At 44.7% G+C, this 15,748-nt stretch overlaps 5 protein-coding genes across 5 annotated transcripts; 2 read left to right on the forward strand and 3 right to left on the reverse strand.

Annotated features, from left to right (window-relative positions):
• The first annotated feature begins 182 nt into the window (after positions 1–182).
• Positions 183–2,197, forward strand: BJ212DRAFT_1361770 (uncharacterized protein). Its single transcript, XM_041335927.1, has 7 exons — positions 183–278; positions 332–818; positions 872–1,127; positions 1,181–1,217; positions 1,275–1,353; positions 1,404–1,738; positions 1,798–2,197. The coding sequence occupies exons 2-7, from the start codon at positions 665–667 to the stop codon at positions 2,029–2,031; spliced, it is 1,095 nt and encodes a 364-aa protein (XP_041192065.1). The 5' UTR covers positions 183–278; positions 332–664; the 3' UTR covers positions 2,032–2,197.
• A 522-nt stretch (positions 2,198–2,719) lies between these two features.
• Positions 2,720–3,136, reverse strand: BJ212DRAFT_1481920 (uncharacterized protein; the record flags this gene model as incomplete). Its single annotated transcript, XM_041340328.1, has 1 exon — positions 2,720–3,136. One exon carries the CDS (start codon positions 3,134–3,136, stop codon positions 2,720–2,722), a length of 417 nt encoding a protein of 138 aa, XP_041192066.1.
• Positions 3,137–3,379: 243 nt separating this feature from the next.
• On the reverse strand, positions 3,380–5,507 carry BJ212DRAFT_1481921 (uncharacterized protein; the record flags this gene model as incomplete). The annotated part of the gene is made up of 10 exons (XM_041340329.1): positions 3,380–3,619; positions 3,671–3,715; positions 3,770–4,144; positions 4,197–4,471; positions 4,521–4,559; positions 4,607–4,705; positions 4,755–4,843; positions 4,896–4,972; positions 5,024–5,333; positions 5,386–5,507. The coding sequence occupies 10 exons, from the start codon at positions 5,505–5,507 to the stop codon at positions 3,380–3,382; spliced, it is 1,671 nt and encodes a 556-aa protein (XP_041192067.1).
• Positions 5,508–10,384: 4,877 nt separating this feature from the next.
• Positions 10,385–12,637, reverse strand: BJ212DRAFT_1481922 (uncharacterized protein; the record flags this gene model as incomplete). Its single annotated transcript, XM_041340330.1, has 6 exons — positions 10,385–10,556; positions 10,611–10,682; positions 11,390–11,636; positions 11,683–11,902; positions 12,465–12,515; positions 12,569–12,637. 6 exons carry the CDS (start codon positions 12,635–12,637, stop codon positions 10,385–10,387), a joined length of 831 nt encoding a protein of 276 aa, XP_041192068.1.
• A 512-nt stretch (positions 12,638–13,149) lies between these two features.
• BJ212DRAFT_1447524 (uncharacterized protein) lies at positions 13,150–15,297 on the forward strand (the record flags this gene model as incomplete). Its single annotated transcript, XM_041338411.1, has 9 exons — positions 13,150–13,246; positions 13,467–13,696; positions 13,750–14,013; positions 14,038–14,068; positions 14,138–14,208; positions 14,248–14,315; positions 14,400–14,827; positions 14,930–15,180; positions 15,202–15,297. 9 exons carry the CDS (start codon positions 13,150–13,152, stop codon positions 15,295–15,297), a joined length of 1,536 nt encoding a protein of 511 aa, XP_041192069.1.
• Positions 15,298–15,748: the final 451 nt, after the last annotated feature.

The following is a 15,748-nucleotide window of genomic DNA, read 5'->3' on the forward strand; positions in this document are numbered from 1 at the left end:
GGCGCTCTGCCTCCCTGCACACCGCCTACACACTCCAGCGGCCGTTGTCAAATAGCAATAGGTCATTGTGTCTGCTCATATGTCACGGCCGGTTTGTGCCCCATGGATACTTGTTGTCATTATGATCTTATATATATAACTACAAAACTGTACAATGTACCAAATAATGCCGAGTCCCCTGCCATTCAGGCCTGCAGGGTGTATCCCGCCCGAACAGTGATGTAAAAGGCGAGACCCTGTTGCTTGTCCAGCTCCAAGTCAGTAATTAAATAGAAGCGGTAAGAGGGAAACAATGAAATCTGGTCTATCGATATGAAAGTAGCTCTAACAGTTGTTATCTTGCATACCGGTGTCACATGCGTACCCCACTTCTGGCACGGGCCTCTGACCGCCATTGTCATTGCCAGTAGCAAGATGGCAGCATTCTGCCAACAACACCACTGAGTCTCAGCCTAGATGTGCCCTGCATGATGTGCCTGATCCTATTACCATTACTCACGTAATTGAAGATCATGATCCATTAGGCGCAACCACACAAATATTCCCAACATGATGCGTGTCTACTTATCATGAATTTCGGACTTATCCATGCAACCGCTACTTTCCCCCCAGTTATTTCCTGCTAATTACTGTCCTCTTAGTTCAAGTTATTGTTGTCTCCGTCATGGACAATCAGCCAGTTGATCTCGGACTCCCGGTGTTTTCCCGCCAGTCGACACTGACCAAATTTGGGGTCATGTCATACGACACTCCGCAGACAAATTTGTGGCTTGAACGAACTCGCCTCCATGGAATGATGTTCGGGGGAGTGTCCTACGGTGCGTTTTCGGTCGACATATGACATTTCAGGAATCGATATACTATGTACTAGGCATACTCACACTCCTTACCGTACAAGCTGCGACTGCACTGATGCAACGGCCTCGATATGGTGGAAAAATCGCAAATAATCGCCTCGTGCTTCTTTTCTACATTTTCATCACGTTCGCATTGGGGACAATTGACTACGCTGCGAACGCGAGATATACAGAGATGATTTGGATAGACCTTCGCGATGCACCTGGTGGTCCGCTCGCGCTAATCGAGAGCTCACTGGATTATAGTATCAACATTATGGCACTTTCCACGTAAGCTCCTTGCCCATCCACCTTCAGGCCTCTAGTATTAATATCTGGTCCAGTTATTTCATCATGGGGTGGTGTATGCAAGCTCTACTTGTAAGTTCGATAGTTTCTCATATGAACTGGTGCAAACCTGATGCTTGAAATACTTAGCTTCATCGATGTTCTGTGATATGGTGTCGGGCAAGATCGGTGATGGTCCCAATGATCGCTTTCTGCATTGCCATGCTTGGTGCAGTACACTATTTACAAAGCAAGAGTCATCACTAACATCTTCAGCAGCTGTATCTATTCTCGTCATAATCCAGGCAAGCACCGGTGCCATATTTTTCAAGATCAACACCATGCTTCTCTACCTTTGCATGGAAGAAGGTTTCACTTTGATTTATACGATTCTCGTGACAAGTCGTTTACTCGTCATGCGAAGCCGGATGAGGCAGGCGGTGGCCCAATATCCCATGGCCCAATATAATTCTAGTACCTATGATACTGTCGTCCTCATGCTCATCGAGTCCGCCATGTTATACTCTGTCTTCTGCGTGGCTCTTATAGTTTCTGTTGCGTTGCATTCTGACGGCGTCTTCAATCTAATCTACTTGTCCATTACCAATATCCAGGTAAGCAGACAAAATCCCGTGTGGCATCTCTGATACTAACTTGAACGTGTTGGATTTAGGGCATTGCTCAATTGCTCATCATCATTCGTGTAGCACGGGGGCGGGCAATTACACACGAGTGGTCGACCCGCGTTACTGCAGCACCTACAGCACCTACGTCTATAGTATTTTCAAGAACTATGTCGGATATGACAGATGGAGCCAACATGGAGCGAATGGGTACTCCAGAACAGGATGGTGTTCCGTTGTATTCTATTCGATCGCCGAAGGCAACCGAAGTGCGTATGGCATGACCGTGGCTTGATTTAAAGCTAGTTTACTTATATATTGTAATTCAACTTCGTTTACACCTGCTACTATAGCTTATAACCTAATGGTACTTCTATTAAAAGTCTTTGCAATTACAGCAGGAATCGCCCGTCATTATGTACGATTTCATGAACAATGACTCGTTTTCAGCTCAGGGCAGAATTTCAAATCAACCACGTTATTATGTAATCAATAGTCACGTCACAGTCCAGGTAAGCAGCCAGCAGGCAGAGACTGATACTAGCTGCGGTTTTATCTTATGTTCAAATCAGACTGCCCAATTGCTCATCATCATTCGCGTAACTCGAGGACGGACAATTATACATGAGTGGTCGACCCGCGTTGCTGCAGCACTTCGTCTATAGTATTCTCGGGGACTGTTGGACACAAATTGCAATCAACATTGAGCAGATAGTACACTGGAGCAGGATGGTTCAGTCGCATTCTCCTTCAGCAAACACGGCAGGAGTAAATATTCCGTAAAGGTATGTATGAAGCTGGTATCAAACTGTGGCCGTATAGTATATACTGGATCGGATAATCTTCATTTGAGCTGCAGCCTGTTGAAGGTTTTGGAGCAAGAGCGGATCTCCAGATATGCACAGTATCTCATTTCAAGTTCAGCTCATCATCGCTGCTAATACGACATCACGCAGAAGAACTCACATATCATCAGCAAACGAGCCATGCCTCTGCTGCCTGCAGAGCCGAGTCCCATCCGAGATCAGGCCCCTTCTCCCAACACTGCACGCTCTCCACCTCGTCCTTGCCCAGCTTAAACTCATTGTATAAATGTGGAAACGTGCCCTCCCCTCCGCGCGGACCGCATACCTCTGCTTTTGGGTCCTCCCACTTGATATTCTTCTCGACAGGGTCGTAGGGGATGCGGAGTACGTAGACTTTGACGTGATCTTTGTAGAAGAATCTGAGTGTATTGGGGACTTGGCGTGCGGTGGAGAGGTGGATGAAGCCGGATGCCTGGTCGAGGTCACTCACGGGGAGCCGATTGGGCAGGGGATCAGGTGGAGCTGCTGCTGATGAAATGAGCTTGTAAACGTAGGTTGGACTGGCATCTGATGGTGTGGCCATGGTGTTCTAGGAGATTGGGCTTGAGCTCGACTCGGGGCGAATTCAGATCGTGGTGACAATGCAAGCAGCTTATCGATGGGATGGACCAAAAATGTACACGAGTACATTGCACATCTGGAAGATAATCTGATAGCCACATGGGCAGTCACACAGTAAACGGCGTCAGTAGTCATTACAATTGACAGGTATATAGCTTGTAAAAGGTATATATATCGTGAAATCTACCACGAATCTCCTCATGGCTTAAACCATGTCTCTCACCGTCTTCTCCTTTGGCTTATACACAATCTTCCATAAGGTAAGAATTGGCCACACTGCGCGCCTCAGGAATGGAGCATTGCGGTCGTGGAATGAGCTATACGTCTGAAGCGTGACAACGATATAAATGGTAAAGAGCGTGAGCGAAATGGTGACCTCGACGTAGCGATCGAGTGTCTGTAGAGATCCTTGATTGAACTCTACGACGTTCATTCCAAACACAGACTGAGTGTGTGGGATCAGATGGGTTCCGCACTAAAGAACCTCCATGCTTACGGCTAAGAAGCTTGCCGGCAGGAAGACCATCGTGAGGTACGAGATCTGAAAGTTTGTTAGTCTCCAGTAAGCCACTTTAGTTTCATAAAAGAAGGATACCTGTTTCATAGCTGCCGAGTCCCTGACCGTCGCCTCTGTCAGTTTTCGCGTTTGTCTACTGTCGTCGATATTAACAGTCGCAAAAGCAAGGTCCATCACATTCTTCAGTCGGTTGCCCAACATCGCACGTCGCTTTTCTAGACGATCAATTTCGCTGAGTAGATTCTCGGACTCCGTCTCCATAAGTTCCTTCGACTCTTTGCGCTGTTCATCGGAGAAGTCATTAGAGTCCATGGCCAGATTGTGGGTCTTCGCGGTAAATTGTACTGATACCTCGAAGTTATGAAGGAGTGATTGGTACTGCAAGAGATGCGCCTGGAGGATGTGAAGGTCGCGCGTGAGCTCCATGTTATTCGTTTGTAGTACTTTTGCTTCCTGAATGTTCTTCAGCAACACACCACTTCTACTCTGCACGAGGATAACATACCAGTTCACTAAGATGTTTGTACAGCAGCTCAAAAGACTCATCCCATGCATATAGTGCATACCACAAAATTGCGAGGAAGAGGAACGTCGGGTCTTTTGACTTGTCGAATATTTTTTGCCAGTACACACTGCCCCCTACAAGCTGCATGAGCGAGTGGAGGCGCTTCGCGGATGTCCGGCACCACGTAGACTCGGGATGGTAGGAGATGATAGTGCTTGTCTTTACGCCGCGGACCATGTGAATTGCGAGGAGGTCGATGAAAAGCATATCACCATCTAGGAAGGACGTTGGAATGTGAATGAGGACCTTGATAAATACACATACTACTCATGGGGAATGGAGCCTGGGTGTTGATCTGAGTATCTGTTGAAGGTGAACAGGATGACTACTACAGATGATGAATCGCTTACTCGGGGATTGCGATGTTGGTGCTGGAGAGGTGGGTGTTGATCGAGAATTGCGATATTTTTTGCGCAGCGTTCGTACAAATGGCAGAACGACAGTAATGTCTATCGCACAACATCAGTATAGGACCCAAAATGTAATATTTAGACTCACGATCTCCTTTTTTATGGATAGGCGCTTCCTGATATCGTGAGGGTATCCAATTCATGGAGGACGTGAAAAAGAATGGTTCGATGTTATATCTAAGTATGAGGAGCCTCAGAGCCAGTAGATAAGTAGAAAACCGCTATATACCTTGTGCCCAGCATGCGCAAGACCGGCGAGGTTAAGTCGTCCACAAATATCAATCGCACCCGGATATTTTCTGGTCGCTGCAAAATCATCTTACGCCCTAACTAGTATACGAGAAACGTGAGACTTACCTCTCCCTGTAATATATCCCAAAACTCATCCTCATTTTCAGTTCCCACTACCATGGTATCACCTTTTCCTCCGATATCTGAGCGTGCAAAACGCCCGTCATTACGCACATCCATCCAGTAAGTGGTACTAGACTTATTCACCAGACACTTTTCGAGCATCTTACTACGCCCTACTTGGTCTGGAGTCCAGTTCCCGAACTGGTTCTGAGGGTACCCCCGCCAGGATGGATCAATAACAGTCGTAGAGGGCGTAGAATCTACGTCAAAGTCCATCCATGGCCATGGTCCCGATGGTGCCGCATGTCGATATCTGGGGAGAACACCAGTCGGCAAAAGTAAGTAAATAAGAGGACACAACTTACGGTGGCGCAGGCACCGCAGGTGGCATAGCTGTATTATTGTCCTCGAGGTTTTGAAGAGCAACATCCCTCGAGTCTGAGTCAAGGCGCACTCTAAAGGCGGCCGCCAGTGCTCTGACTGACATGATATCTTAGCAGTTGGAATCAGTTCATGCAGAAATTGTCGTGAGAAGGGGGACAATGAATATATATATTTATGATGAACAGGCGCCCAGCGCTGCGCTCCGTCCAGTTTCGACGTGGCCACCTTGATTCATCAACGATGCAACCAGAATAGACGCTCTAAGCGGTACATTGCCTTTTTCAACCAATTTTCAAATTCGAAATTACTTTCGCAGTCGGTAGCCATCCTGTGAAGCACTTTGTTAATGCCTGCATATGGATGTGCCTGCCTGTTCTCTTCAAGCGCACAAGAGGCCCGCCTCAATCAAACACCATGAGACCATGATGGTGGCATGAGGCATGATGCGTTCATCGAAAGTGATTGAAACCAGGTCAACCCAGGTCCGAGGTCTACCCTAATAGTTGCAAATAACCCATGACTGGAAGTCAGGCAAATCGAGCTCGAGCCTTTTACAGCGTATATCCGAGTCTCCCTCAGGCACTAAGTCTATAGCAGTCTTTGCCCGTATTATACAAGTACGGCCTTGGGGTGTCCATCCCCACAAGCGGCATGCCTTTGACCAACCAAAACTTGAATGAACGAAAGAGCGCCAATATTATTGGCTCGGCACAGCCGGCGGAATCCTGGGCCCTGCAGGGCTGTGTGCCTGTCTTCAACTTCGTCACGGTAATCTAAGAACCAATATTCAATGATGATAGGCTCGCAATTATAGACCCCCTAACACGCTGGAGAGCGCGCTTGATAAGCCAACGTGTACGTGCACGTTTGACGGACACAAGAACCCGCTGGAGCTCCTGTGCTCCTCCTATTTGTCCAGAACATGATGAACCCACGTCTTCCCACGCTCTCTAGTGCACTGACATATACCCACTGATGCTTATTCCATTCATAGGGGATAAACTCGTAACCAGTCTGGGCTGCATCTTTGAGATATTATAGTTTTGCTACTCAACTTGTGCATGGTGTATAAGCCAGGCTGGTCATAAGCCTATCACAGTGACCTAATCTGGACATTTGCAGGTCTTGATGAAATCAATCAAACTATACTAGTGGCAGTACACGTGCAGGATGATTGGACAAATGATGGATACTGCAGAACATATTCCCCCTTTCAAATCTGCAATATGCATAAGGACACTTCAAGTTGGAAGTTCAAAAGTTGGCGCAATACAACAAAGTGGGCATCTGGCCCAAACCTGACTGCATAAGCTGAATCCAATGGATGCCTCATATCAATTTCTACACCACATTGTCAAGGGTTGCTGCACATGTCTATAACACATGTGCATTAGAATTCTTCTCTACTGTCTGTAAAGCTTGACAGGTACAGATCACTTTTACACCACAAGTATGCCCAAGGGCATCAGGGCTTACCTGCCTCCTCAGGTTGTTCCATCTGAATCTTGATGATTGAGCTGAACTGAAATCCATTAGCCAAAAGTATATTCTTGGCTTTTTCCATTGATTCAACATCATACCTCTTTTGACATCTATTTTTTCTTATTGTCATCTTCAGGCTCCCAGTGTAAACAGAAACATGTTAGAACCACAATCTTGCAGACCTCCCCAGTCCACCTAGTCCTTCTGGCCTCACAACTGCTGATGACACCAAAGCATCAATATGTGCACTTTTTGGTGGTCAATGGACCAACAGGGTCTATTCTGGCGAGCTTCAGTCGCTGCACAACATTTACAAGCCTTGGTGCATTTCTCCTATGATTATGTCCATCAATACATCACTGATGACATTCTCCTTCCCCTTGTTGCATCCTGTTAGGTTTGTAGTTTTTACAATTATAGCATGGCTCACAGGTGTGTCTCCTTGTTCCCCTATTGAATATCTTGCCTCCATCCCATTCTCACTTTCCTCAATCAGTCTCACCCAACTGGTGTAGTACCTTGTCATCCATCTTGTCTCTAGAATCACTGCTGGTGAGCTCCACAATCATTTCACTGGTGCAACTGGCCATTCACAGGGCATTGTTTCTGCTGCTGCTATTTCTGCATCCAAATCCATTGAATCATTTGATATAAATGCCAAGAAAGCCCTCAGATGCCTCTTCTTTTGTAGCATGCACAGGCAGGAAGCATTCCCCAAGCTTGCCCTAGAACCAAGCATTGTTCAAGACTGCATCAATGGAGGTGAGGGTGACCCCATGCCTATACTTTCAATCACGAACCTGTCCCTTGTTGTGCTACAGCCCCATATCAATGCTACAAACGATTGGCTACCTGAAAATGGGCAGATTGCTGTCTCCCTGTTCATGATTCCAGAAACTTTTTTGTGACTGGTCCTCCATGTTCCCTGTGTGGGCTTGTCATGCAAACCCACGTTCAGTGTCTGATTCTTGGTGGGGAATGCCCTGTACATTGGAGAAGTTGATCTTGAAGGTGAGGAGCATTAGACCAAGGAAGAATTGGGCATTCTAGTATTCAACACTGATGATAGTGCACATATAGTCGCCTTGAAACACGTTTCTGGTTGATTTGATGGTTGTAGGCTCTGATATGTGCACTTCAGAGACATCCATCACACATTAGTTATGTGACCAGATCTTTTTGTCTCCCATTCACTGGATGCTTGCAACTGAGACCACAATACATGTCATTGACTTGGTCCTGGTGGCCTGAAATGGTATTGAAGCTCTTACAGCTCATAATCTTAAAGGTTGCAGTGTATGCTAGCTGACAAAGGGCATAGTGAGGGGAAATTCTTTGATATTGAAGAAATCAAGTATGAGTGGAGGAGCAAGAAATATGTGCCAAAGCAAAGTGCTTGAACTAAGGACAGCAACTTTTCATTCCAGATTTTGATATAACATGACAACAATGGTACCATCCACCTTGACACATCTTTCTCGCACCTACTTGGGGAGCCTCTGATCATGGTCAATAGTGTGATGCCCAAAGCTGTGAAAGTGGGCTTCATCTCTGCTGTCTCATTGAGCTGATAGGTGGAGGCCACTATAACCCTGCAGCACTGTGCACAGACAACAAAGTAGGCTATGTGACCGGACCAGTACAATAATTAAAGAACTTCAGCGTCTAGTAGAGATGAGGCCCTGGAAGACTTTTCCAACCAATCAGAATACAACCACTGACAGGATTGACCTATCAGATCAGCTCAGCAAACACAGACCATCCTTTATAATGCATCACCTACAAAGTGAAGATAACTCATTGTCAAAGTCGACTTTCCACTACCTGTGTGTCCCAAAAACCCAATTTGCTCCTTCACATTCAAAGTAAAAGAACATTATGCAAGACAGGAGGGTGCTTGGGTGCATATTTGATGGCCAGGTCCTTGACGGTTAGCAACCCTTCCTTCATCGAGTTAGAAGGTTCATAAGCAGGAGGATGACTAGACTCGATGATGGCAGGAGGCTCTTGTGGCAGATTGAGGTATAGCGCTGGTAAGTGGACTGACAGATACAGGAACCTGGGGTATAGAGAAAAGACACAGTGCTAAGATGAGCGCAGCGGGTACAATTACACCAAGGGAGGTACGTACACAAGCATCTGATAAATCAAGTAAATTGCTGACTGGACACAATTGAACCACCATTCACTGTGGAAACAACTTTTTAGTTGTACCCTAAGTAGAGTGAGATTGTGTGGTAATCCTAATGTAAAACATACCTTATCCCTAACTAGACACAAACACAACTTCAGGAAATTTGAGCATGCTTGAGGTGTAACAACAGCCCTAAATAGAATCCTTCTGCATCACACCAACACAACTAACCAGATGCTCATTTACTTTCACACACAACCACTATTCCGCCACTAAGCAGGTCTGTTTATTCGATATCCTGACATCCATTTATGGTGTATGTGAAATAAGGTAAATTTTTCGAAAATTCTCTCAATCCTTTGCTATCTACTAAGCTCACACTATGGCAGACCACAACATGATCAAGCTTGAGCTTCCTGTGCAACTCAACTCTTTCAATTTCACTTTTGAGTGCAGAAGACCAGGCCCTGTGGTGAGTTTTCATGCCTTGGTTGTACAACTATACAACAACTAATTAATCTTATATGTAGACCATTGAAATGTCACTACAAAGACCTCTCAAGTGGCTGTGGTCACAGCATAGTACTGTGGATGGTCCTGCTACCAGTGAGATGGGAACTCAGAAGCCCCCAATGCTTGCCTGCTGGATGACTGACCAGACAATGGTATTTTTTTTTCATATCATGATGCTCTTCTTTCCACTTGTTGCTGACCATGTTCACAAACAGTGCTGATTTCTTACCTGAAGCTGGCTTGTGGTCACTCAGCTTGTCCAGCGAAACATCCCAAACTTTCTTGTGCATCTTTTTAGGGTGTGTTAGAGCACGTGTGACTGTTTTTTGGCACTTGGAGGGATGTTTGGTACTGGATTCAGCATCTTGAATGGTAGGTGGGTCCACAGCTATGTCCTTCACACCCTCTGAGCTCAAGTCCTTCATACTTTTCAGAGTGAGAAATCGAAGGAATGCAACATACTTTGATATGTAACACATGTGAGTGTTAATGTTGATCTTATAGCTGCAATTGGGAACTTACATCAACACTTCACCATTGAAATCCGACAACCCTGTTGGCAGTCTTTCCCACTCCCACATCAGCAAAAATGTGGTCTACAACATAGCACTACAGAGGCTACAGAGTATACATAGCTCGGTTGCAACCCTCCCCTCAACATAGTGCTATATATCACAGGCTATCTTACTTTTTGCATATATTGCACCCTGTACCTTGCACTTTGACTATGTAGTCCTGCTATGTAGTCCTACATAGTCTACCATACCATGCAGTCAAAATCATAGTGACAGTATTTTGCAGCACTCAAATCATAGAAACAAAGATATCCATTCAAGTAAGCAGTTACTATTCTACTCGTGCTTGACTTCATTGTCTTCAGATTCACCATAAAACTCATCTGCATCATCACTCTCATTCCTGCCATCACCCACCTGCATGTATTCCTGAATTGTGTTAGTTATCTCATCTTCAGACAGGTAGTCTCCATGTGCAACATCTGTCATATCCACTCTGGCATGTGATCTGTAGTATGTAAGACATGTGGAGACTTGAATGAAATTATTGAAAGAGACTCACCTGCCATTGTCATTGATGTTATTGAGGATAGCATTGAGGATCTCATGGTCTTTAGTCTGTGCATGGAACTTCCTAAGATTGGTGACATGTTTATCATATACCTGTTTATACTTGCCACTTGAAAAGTTGATGTTGGTTTGCTCTCCATCAGTCCATTCATCAACACAACACTCTGCTTGCAGTAGATGATGTCACATGTGCACCAAACAGCAAACATGCATGACTCACTGCAGTATATAACAAGGCTAGGGCAGGAATGGGAGACAGTGAGAAATACTTCTCAAACATGATGCCTTCATCCCTCTTGTTCTGGTACCAGAGTAAATTGGCACCCTTTTGATTCAACCTCATCTGATAGAGGCCATGGCAAGGGATGTTCTTCTTTTTGTCTCTGATGACCTTTGAATCAAATGTAAGTGTGTGACAGAGTCCCATATATTGTTCACTCACCTTGTAACACAATCCAAGCTTGTCCTTCAGCTCATGTATGAGTCAGTGATTCTTAGACTTTACAGATTCTCTTGTGCTGCGGTCAAACCTGTAAAGGCTCTCCACAAGAGGATGAAGCTTGGCCTTCACCTCACTTGTGAGGTGAGATGTGCGCCAGGTGATCTTGAGCGAAACATAAAATATTAGTCAGCTGAAATGATAGAGTCAAATTACATATCATCTGTATTATCTCGCCATTAAATCCTATTTCAACTTTGTGTAACATACAGGCCACCTTCCAAGCTTTCTTGGCCCATGACACCTGGGTCATGCAATCAGGATATGCATACTGAGATGCAAGCCAGCCACGAAAATCTCCGATAGCAAATTTGATGAGTTGTTGGACTGCCACTTCATAATTGCAAGCTGCAACATGACCCTTGCTCTTGTGAATTTTGTGTGGCAGTTGTGGCTCATATTGTTGTGGTGAAGGCAAGTCTTCTGATAAATTGTCAGTGTTGTGCTTCTGTTTGCAATTGTGTGGTCTATTGAACTCATCATCAGAAGACAACAGATATCCTTGGTGCTTGCAAGGATCTGCAACCATATTCAGCAGCCATTTAAGTGATGGAACCCTACTTACCCTCAGCATTGGAGATATCATTGTCCTCCATGTATGTGATCTCCTCAGTGAAGTCATCACAGTTGACATCAGTATCCTGCCTGTCGACAAACACTTGGTTCCTGTCAAGCTCCTCATTCTCCTCAAAAGGACTTTGGTTCCTGTTGAGCTCCTCATTCTTCTCAAAAGTGTTGCCAATGTCATCATCTTGATCCTCAGAGGTAGTATGTGCAGTGTGCATCTGTTAAAGCTGAATGAGAGCATTGGCATGAACTGCCATCAGTCTTCACTGCACTGTTGGAGGCTTGCCATCAATCAGTACACATTGGAGTTGAGATAGTGACACTTATGACACTCTCAGATTGAGCTGTCGTGTTGTTGTTGGATGTGTGTGCTTAATTAGAATTAATAAAGCCAGAATCCTGCAAATCATACCCATCAGCATCTATCCAAGGTAGGCATTGGGTGGTCATACCTTTGTAAGAATATCTTCTTGCCATTCACTGTCAATGGGTCAGTGTGACACAGGTGTAGGTAGCTAAGTAATCTAGTTGATCAGCCACCCATACAATATGAAAAAATGAGCTTGCCTGTGTGGAACCTTGCTGTCATGGTGTTCGCTTTTCTGGTGGAGGGACCTTACTCAAATGTGGTCTTAAATCAAGTCAGACAGTAGGCAATGCTTTCGACAGTGAGACATTGTGTGAAGAAAACTGCAATAGACATTCAGATTTGGATTTGCTTGTGTAAACAACATACCTGGGTCCCATTGTGTGGAGACACTCTCTTGTGGGTCAGCTTACTTTTAACTTGATTGCCTTGGCAACAATCTTCATGGCCTTGGGCTTCCTCAACTGGTGAATGTCATTGTATCATGAGGTGATGAAGATAATATCAGGGGACATACCTTGATATAACACCTTCTTGGAGGGACATCATTCTTGTCAGTCACACTGTGATGGTGCAGTGTCAACATTGTTGATCAATTTAGCCAGTGCTTGACAAGTTGGGCCTGTAGAAGACATCCCATTGAAGGTATCATGGTGAAGAGGGGATGAGAGATTGGGTGTTAGAGTGAGCAATGATGAACTTACTGTTTTATAGGATGGGACACGTCCAGTCACAGGTCACTGGGAAGAAAAGACAAATCAACAGCCCATGGATGATCAACATCACAGTTGCATCATGTAGTGTCATGTTGTTGACTGCAAAGTAAAATTTTTATGGTAGTCAGTTATGTCAAGTCACACTGGTCACTTCAAAGAAAAGTGAATCAACAAACCATACACAGTCATGTTGAGTCACATTGCCTTCAAAGGCTCATTTTCATGTCTAATTGCATATGTAGCCAGTCTCAATCACAATCAGGTGAAATGTTACTCACTCAGCATTGTCGGCTCATCCAGGTTCAATGGTGTCTGGCTTGCCCATGTCTCACTGCAATTTTGTCCTGCAATTTCATCTGAATTCAAATCACAATTAGTCAAAATGTCACTCACTTGGCTTTGTCAGCTCATTGCTGCCTTGCTCGCTCATGTTGTACCACTGCCATTTTTGCCTCAAAGGCTTCAAAAGTTCTCAAGCTGTTAGTATTCACATTGCAAATGCACCAACCTGCAAGCGCCATATGGAAGAGGTCCATGAACATATTGAAGTCCAAGAAGAGGCACCTGGTGATCAACCTGATGATGATGTCCATATGGATGTCGACGACCTACCATTTGTATTCCACAATGATGTGGATGTCATTCCAAATGAGCCACCAAGTTCGCCTATATGCAATCATGGGGTCCAGGCTGAAGAAGTCAAAGATGAGGAAAGAGTTTGGACACGATTTATCCAGACATACCCTGGACAAGCAGTGCAGTCACTTGGACAAGCCAAAACCTTATTTGACAGCATTAGGGCGGAACAAGAAGCACTAGGTCTTGATCCATGGGTACCTTTCGCAGGCAAAGAGGAATGGAGACTGGTGAAGTGGTTGATAGCAAGGGTAGGCCAGACTGCAATTGATGAGTTTATGAAACTGCCCATTGTGAGCCATCTATATATGCACATTGATACAACACTTACTTTGAACATTGACAGACTGACCACATGAAGATGTCTTTTACCAGTAAATACACACTGATAAAGGCCATCAATAACCTGCCTTGTGGGATGGAATTGCAACTCAAGAGCATACATGTTAATGGAAACTTACATGGCACAAATGGGCAGCACAAGTGTGAAGATCTTGAACTATGGATGAGGAACCCTGTTGACTGTATACATGAACTTATGGCTAACCCTGAGTTTGATGGCAAAGACTCATACTCACCCAAGAGGGTTTTTTTGGATGTTGAGGGTAAAGTTTGTCAATATGATGAAATGTAGACTGGAGAATGGTGGTGGGAGATGCAGGTAAGTGGCTTGGGCATCTAAACTGAACAGAGAAACTTACTGATTTGATTTGATCAGCAATGATTACCTGCAGGGGCAGTAGTTGCACCAGTCATCCTCACATTGGATAAAACCTCATTGTCACAATTCTGTGGTGATCAAGAGGTGTGACCTGTCTATTTGACCCTTGGCAACATTTCCAAGGATGTTCGTTGTCAACCATCAAAACACACTGCAGTACTGATTGCTTACTTACCTGTGACGAAGTTGGAGTGCTTCTCCTGAGAAACTTGTTCACTGGAACACTACCATCTGTTCCATTACTGTATGTCCTAAATCTTGGAGCCACTTGTCAGTGCTGGCAATGATGGCATCAATGTCACTTGCCCTGATCACCAAGTGCATAGGATGCATCCCATCATTGCAGCATATGTAGCAGAGTTTCCCAAACAATGCTTGGTGGCCTGTTGCATGGAAAATCAATGCCTGAAGTGTGTTGTGGGACACAATGAGTGTGGCAGAATGATGAAGTTGGCAATGTGCAATCAAGATTTAATGCTGGAAAATTTATGCTTGCATAACAACAGCAGTATGAGTAATGGACAGTTTGAGGGAGAACTAGGACTACAAGCTATCTACTCACCATTCTGGTCAACACTCCTGCACAATGACATCTTCCTGTGTATCACCCCCAACATTCTACACCAGCTGCACAAAGGTGTTTTTAAGGATCACCTTGTCAGCTGGTGCTCTGATATCATAGGTGAGGAGGAACTTGACACATGTTTCAAGGTGATGACATCATATTCGGGCCTCTGACACTTCAAGAAAGGAATTTCCAAACAAAAACAATGGACAGGGTCGGATTATAGAGAGTTGCAGTGAGTTTTCCTCAGAGTCATTGCTGGTGCCATCGACAATCAAGTTCTTGCTGCAGTTCATGGTGTGTTAAATTTTATCTACTATGTGCAGTATCAGATGCACACAGATGTGACACTTTCACATATGCATAACCCACTTACATCATTCCACACCAACAAGGCCATTTTCCTCAATCTTGGAGTGTGGGAACACTTCAATATACCCAAACTCCATTTGATGCTTCACTACATTGATGCCATTCATCTGTTTGGAAGTGTGGATGGGTTCAATACTGAGCTTCCTGAACATCTGCACATCAATTTCACTAAGTGTGCGTACCACACCTCTAATCAATGCGACTATGTGATACAAATGACTATCTGGTTGCAATGACAAGAATCTATTGCCATTCAAGAAGCTTACCTTCGATGGTGTGCTTCACAACACCCCAAAAATGATGATTCCAAGTCAGATGGCAGTACCTCAGACTCGGATTTTGATGGTCCAGCACCTACAGCAGCCAACCACAACAACTTCATTATTTTGCCTCCTCAGGCACAATGCTTCACAATGTTGTCAGCATCACAGGGGTACTTCATCCTCAGAAGGTGTCCATTCCCCAACTCTACAATTCAATGCTTACTCCATGACTACGGCACTTCTCTTTTCATCCCCACTCTTGAAGATTTCCTTTGTAACAATGTGCAAAATTGGTTGCACAGAAAGCTCACTCCGCAAGATTGCATTGATGTCTACAAATACTTGAAGGTCCTCTCTCCAGCATGACTGCATGTGGGCAACATGAAATGTTTATTTAAGGTAAATGCAGCACCAGTCATTCCAT

The sequence above is a fragment of the Suillus subaureus genome (genome assembly GCF_016647635.1).
Source record: "Suillus subaureus strain MN1 chromosome Unknown BJ212scaffold_20, whole genome shotgun sequence".
Classification (NCBI taxonomy): domain Eukaryota; kingdom Fungi; phylum Basidiomycota; class Agaricomycetes; order Boletales; family Suillaceae; genus Suillus; species Suillus subaureus.

Bases quoted from the DNA above. Each gene is read 5' to 3' on its own strand.
- BJ212DRAFT_1361770 (XM_041335927.1), top strand. From the start codon at position 665: ATGGACAATCAGCCAGTTGATCTCGGACTCCCGGTGTTTTCCCGCCAG. The intron at 1,128-1,180 runs GTAAGCTCCTTG...TATCTGGTCCAG, and splicing joins AACATTATGGCACTTTCCAC to TTATTTCATCATGGGGTGGT. The intron at 1,739-1,797 runs GTAAGCAGACAA...TGTTGGATTTAG, and splicing joins TGTCCATTACCAATATCCAG to GGCATTGCTCAATTGCTCAT.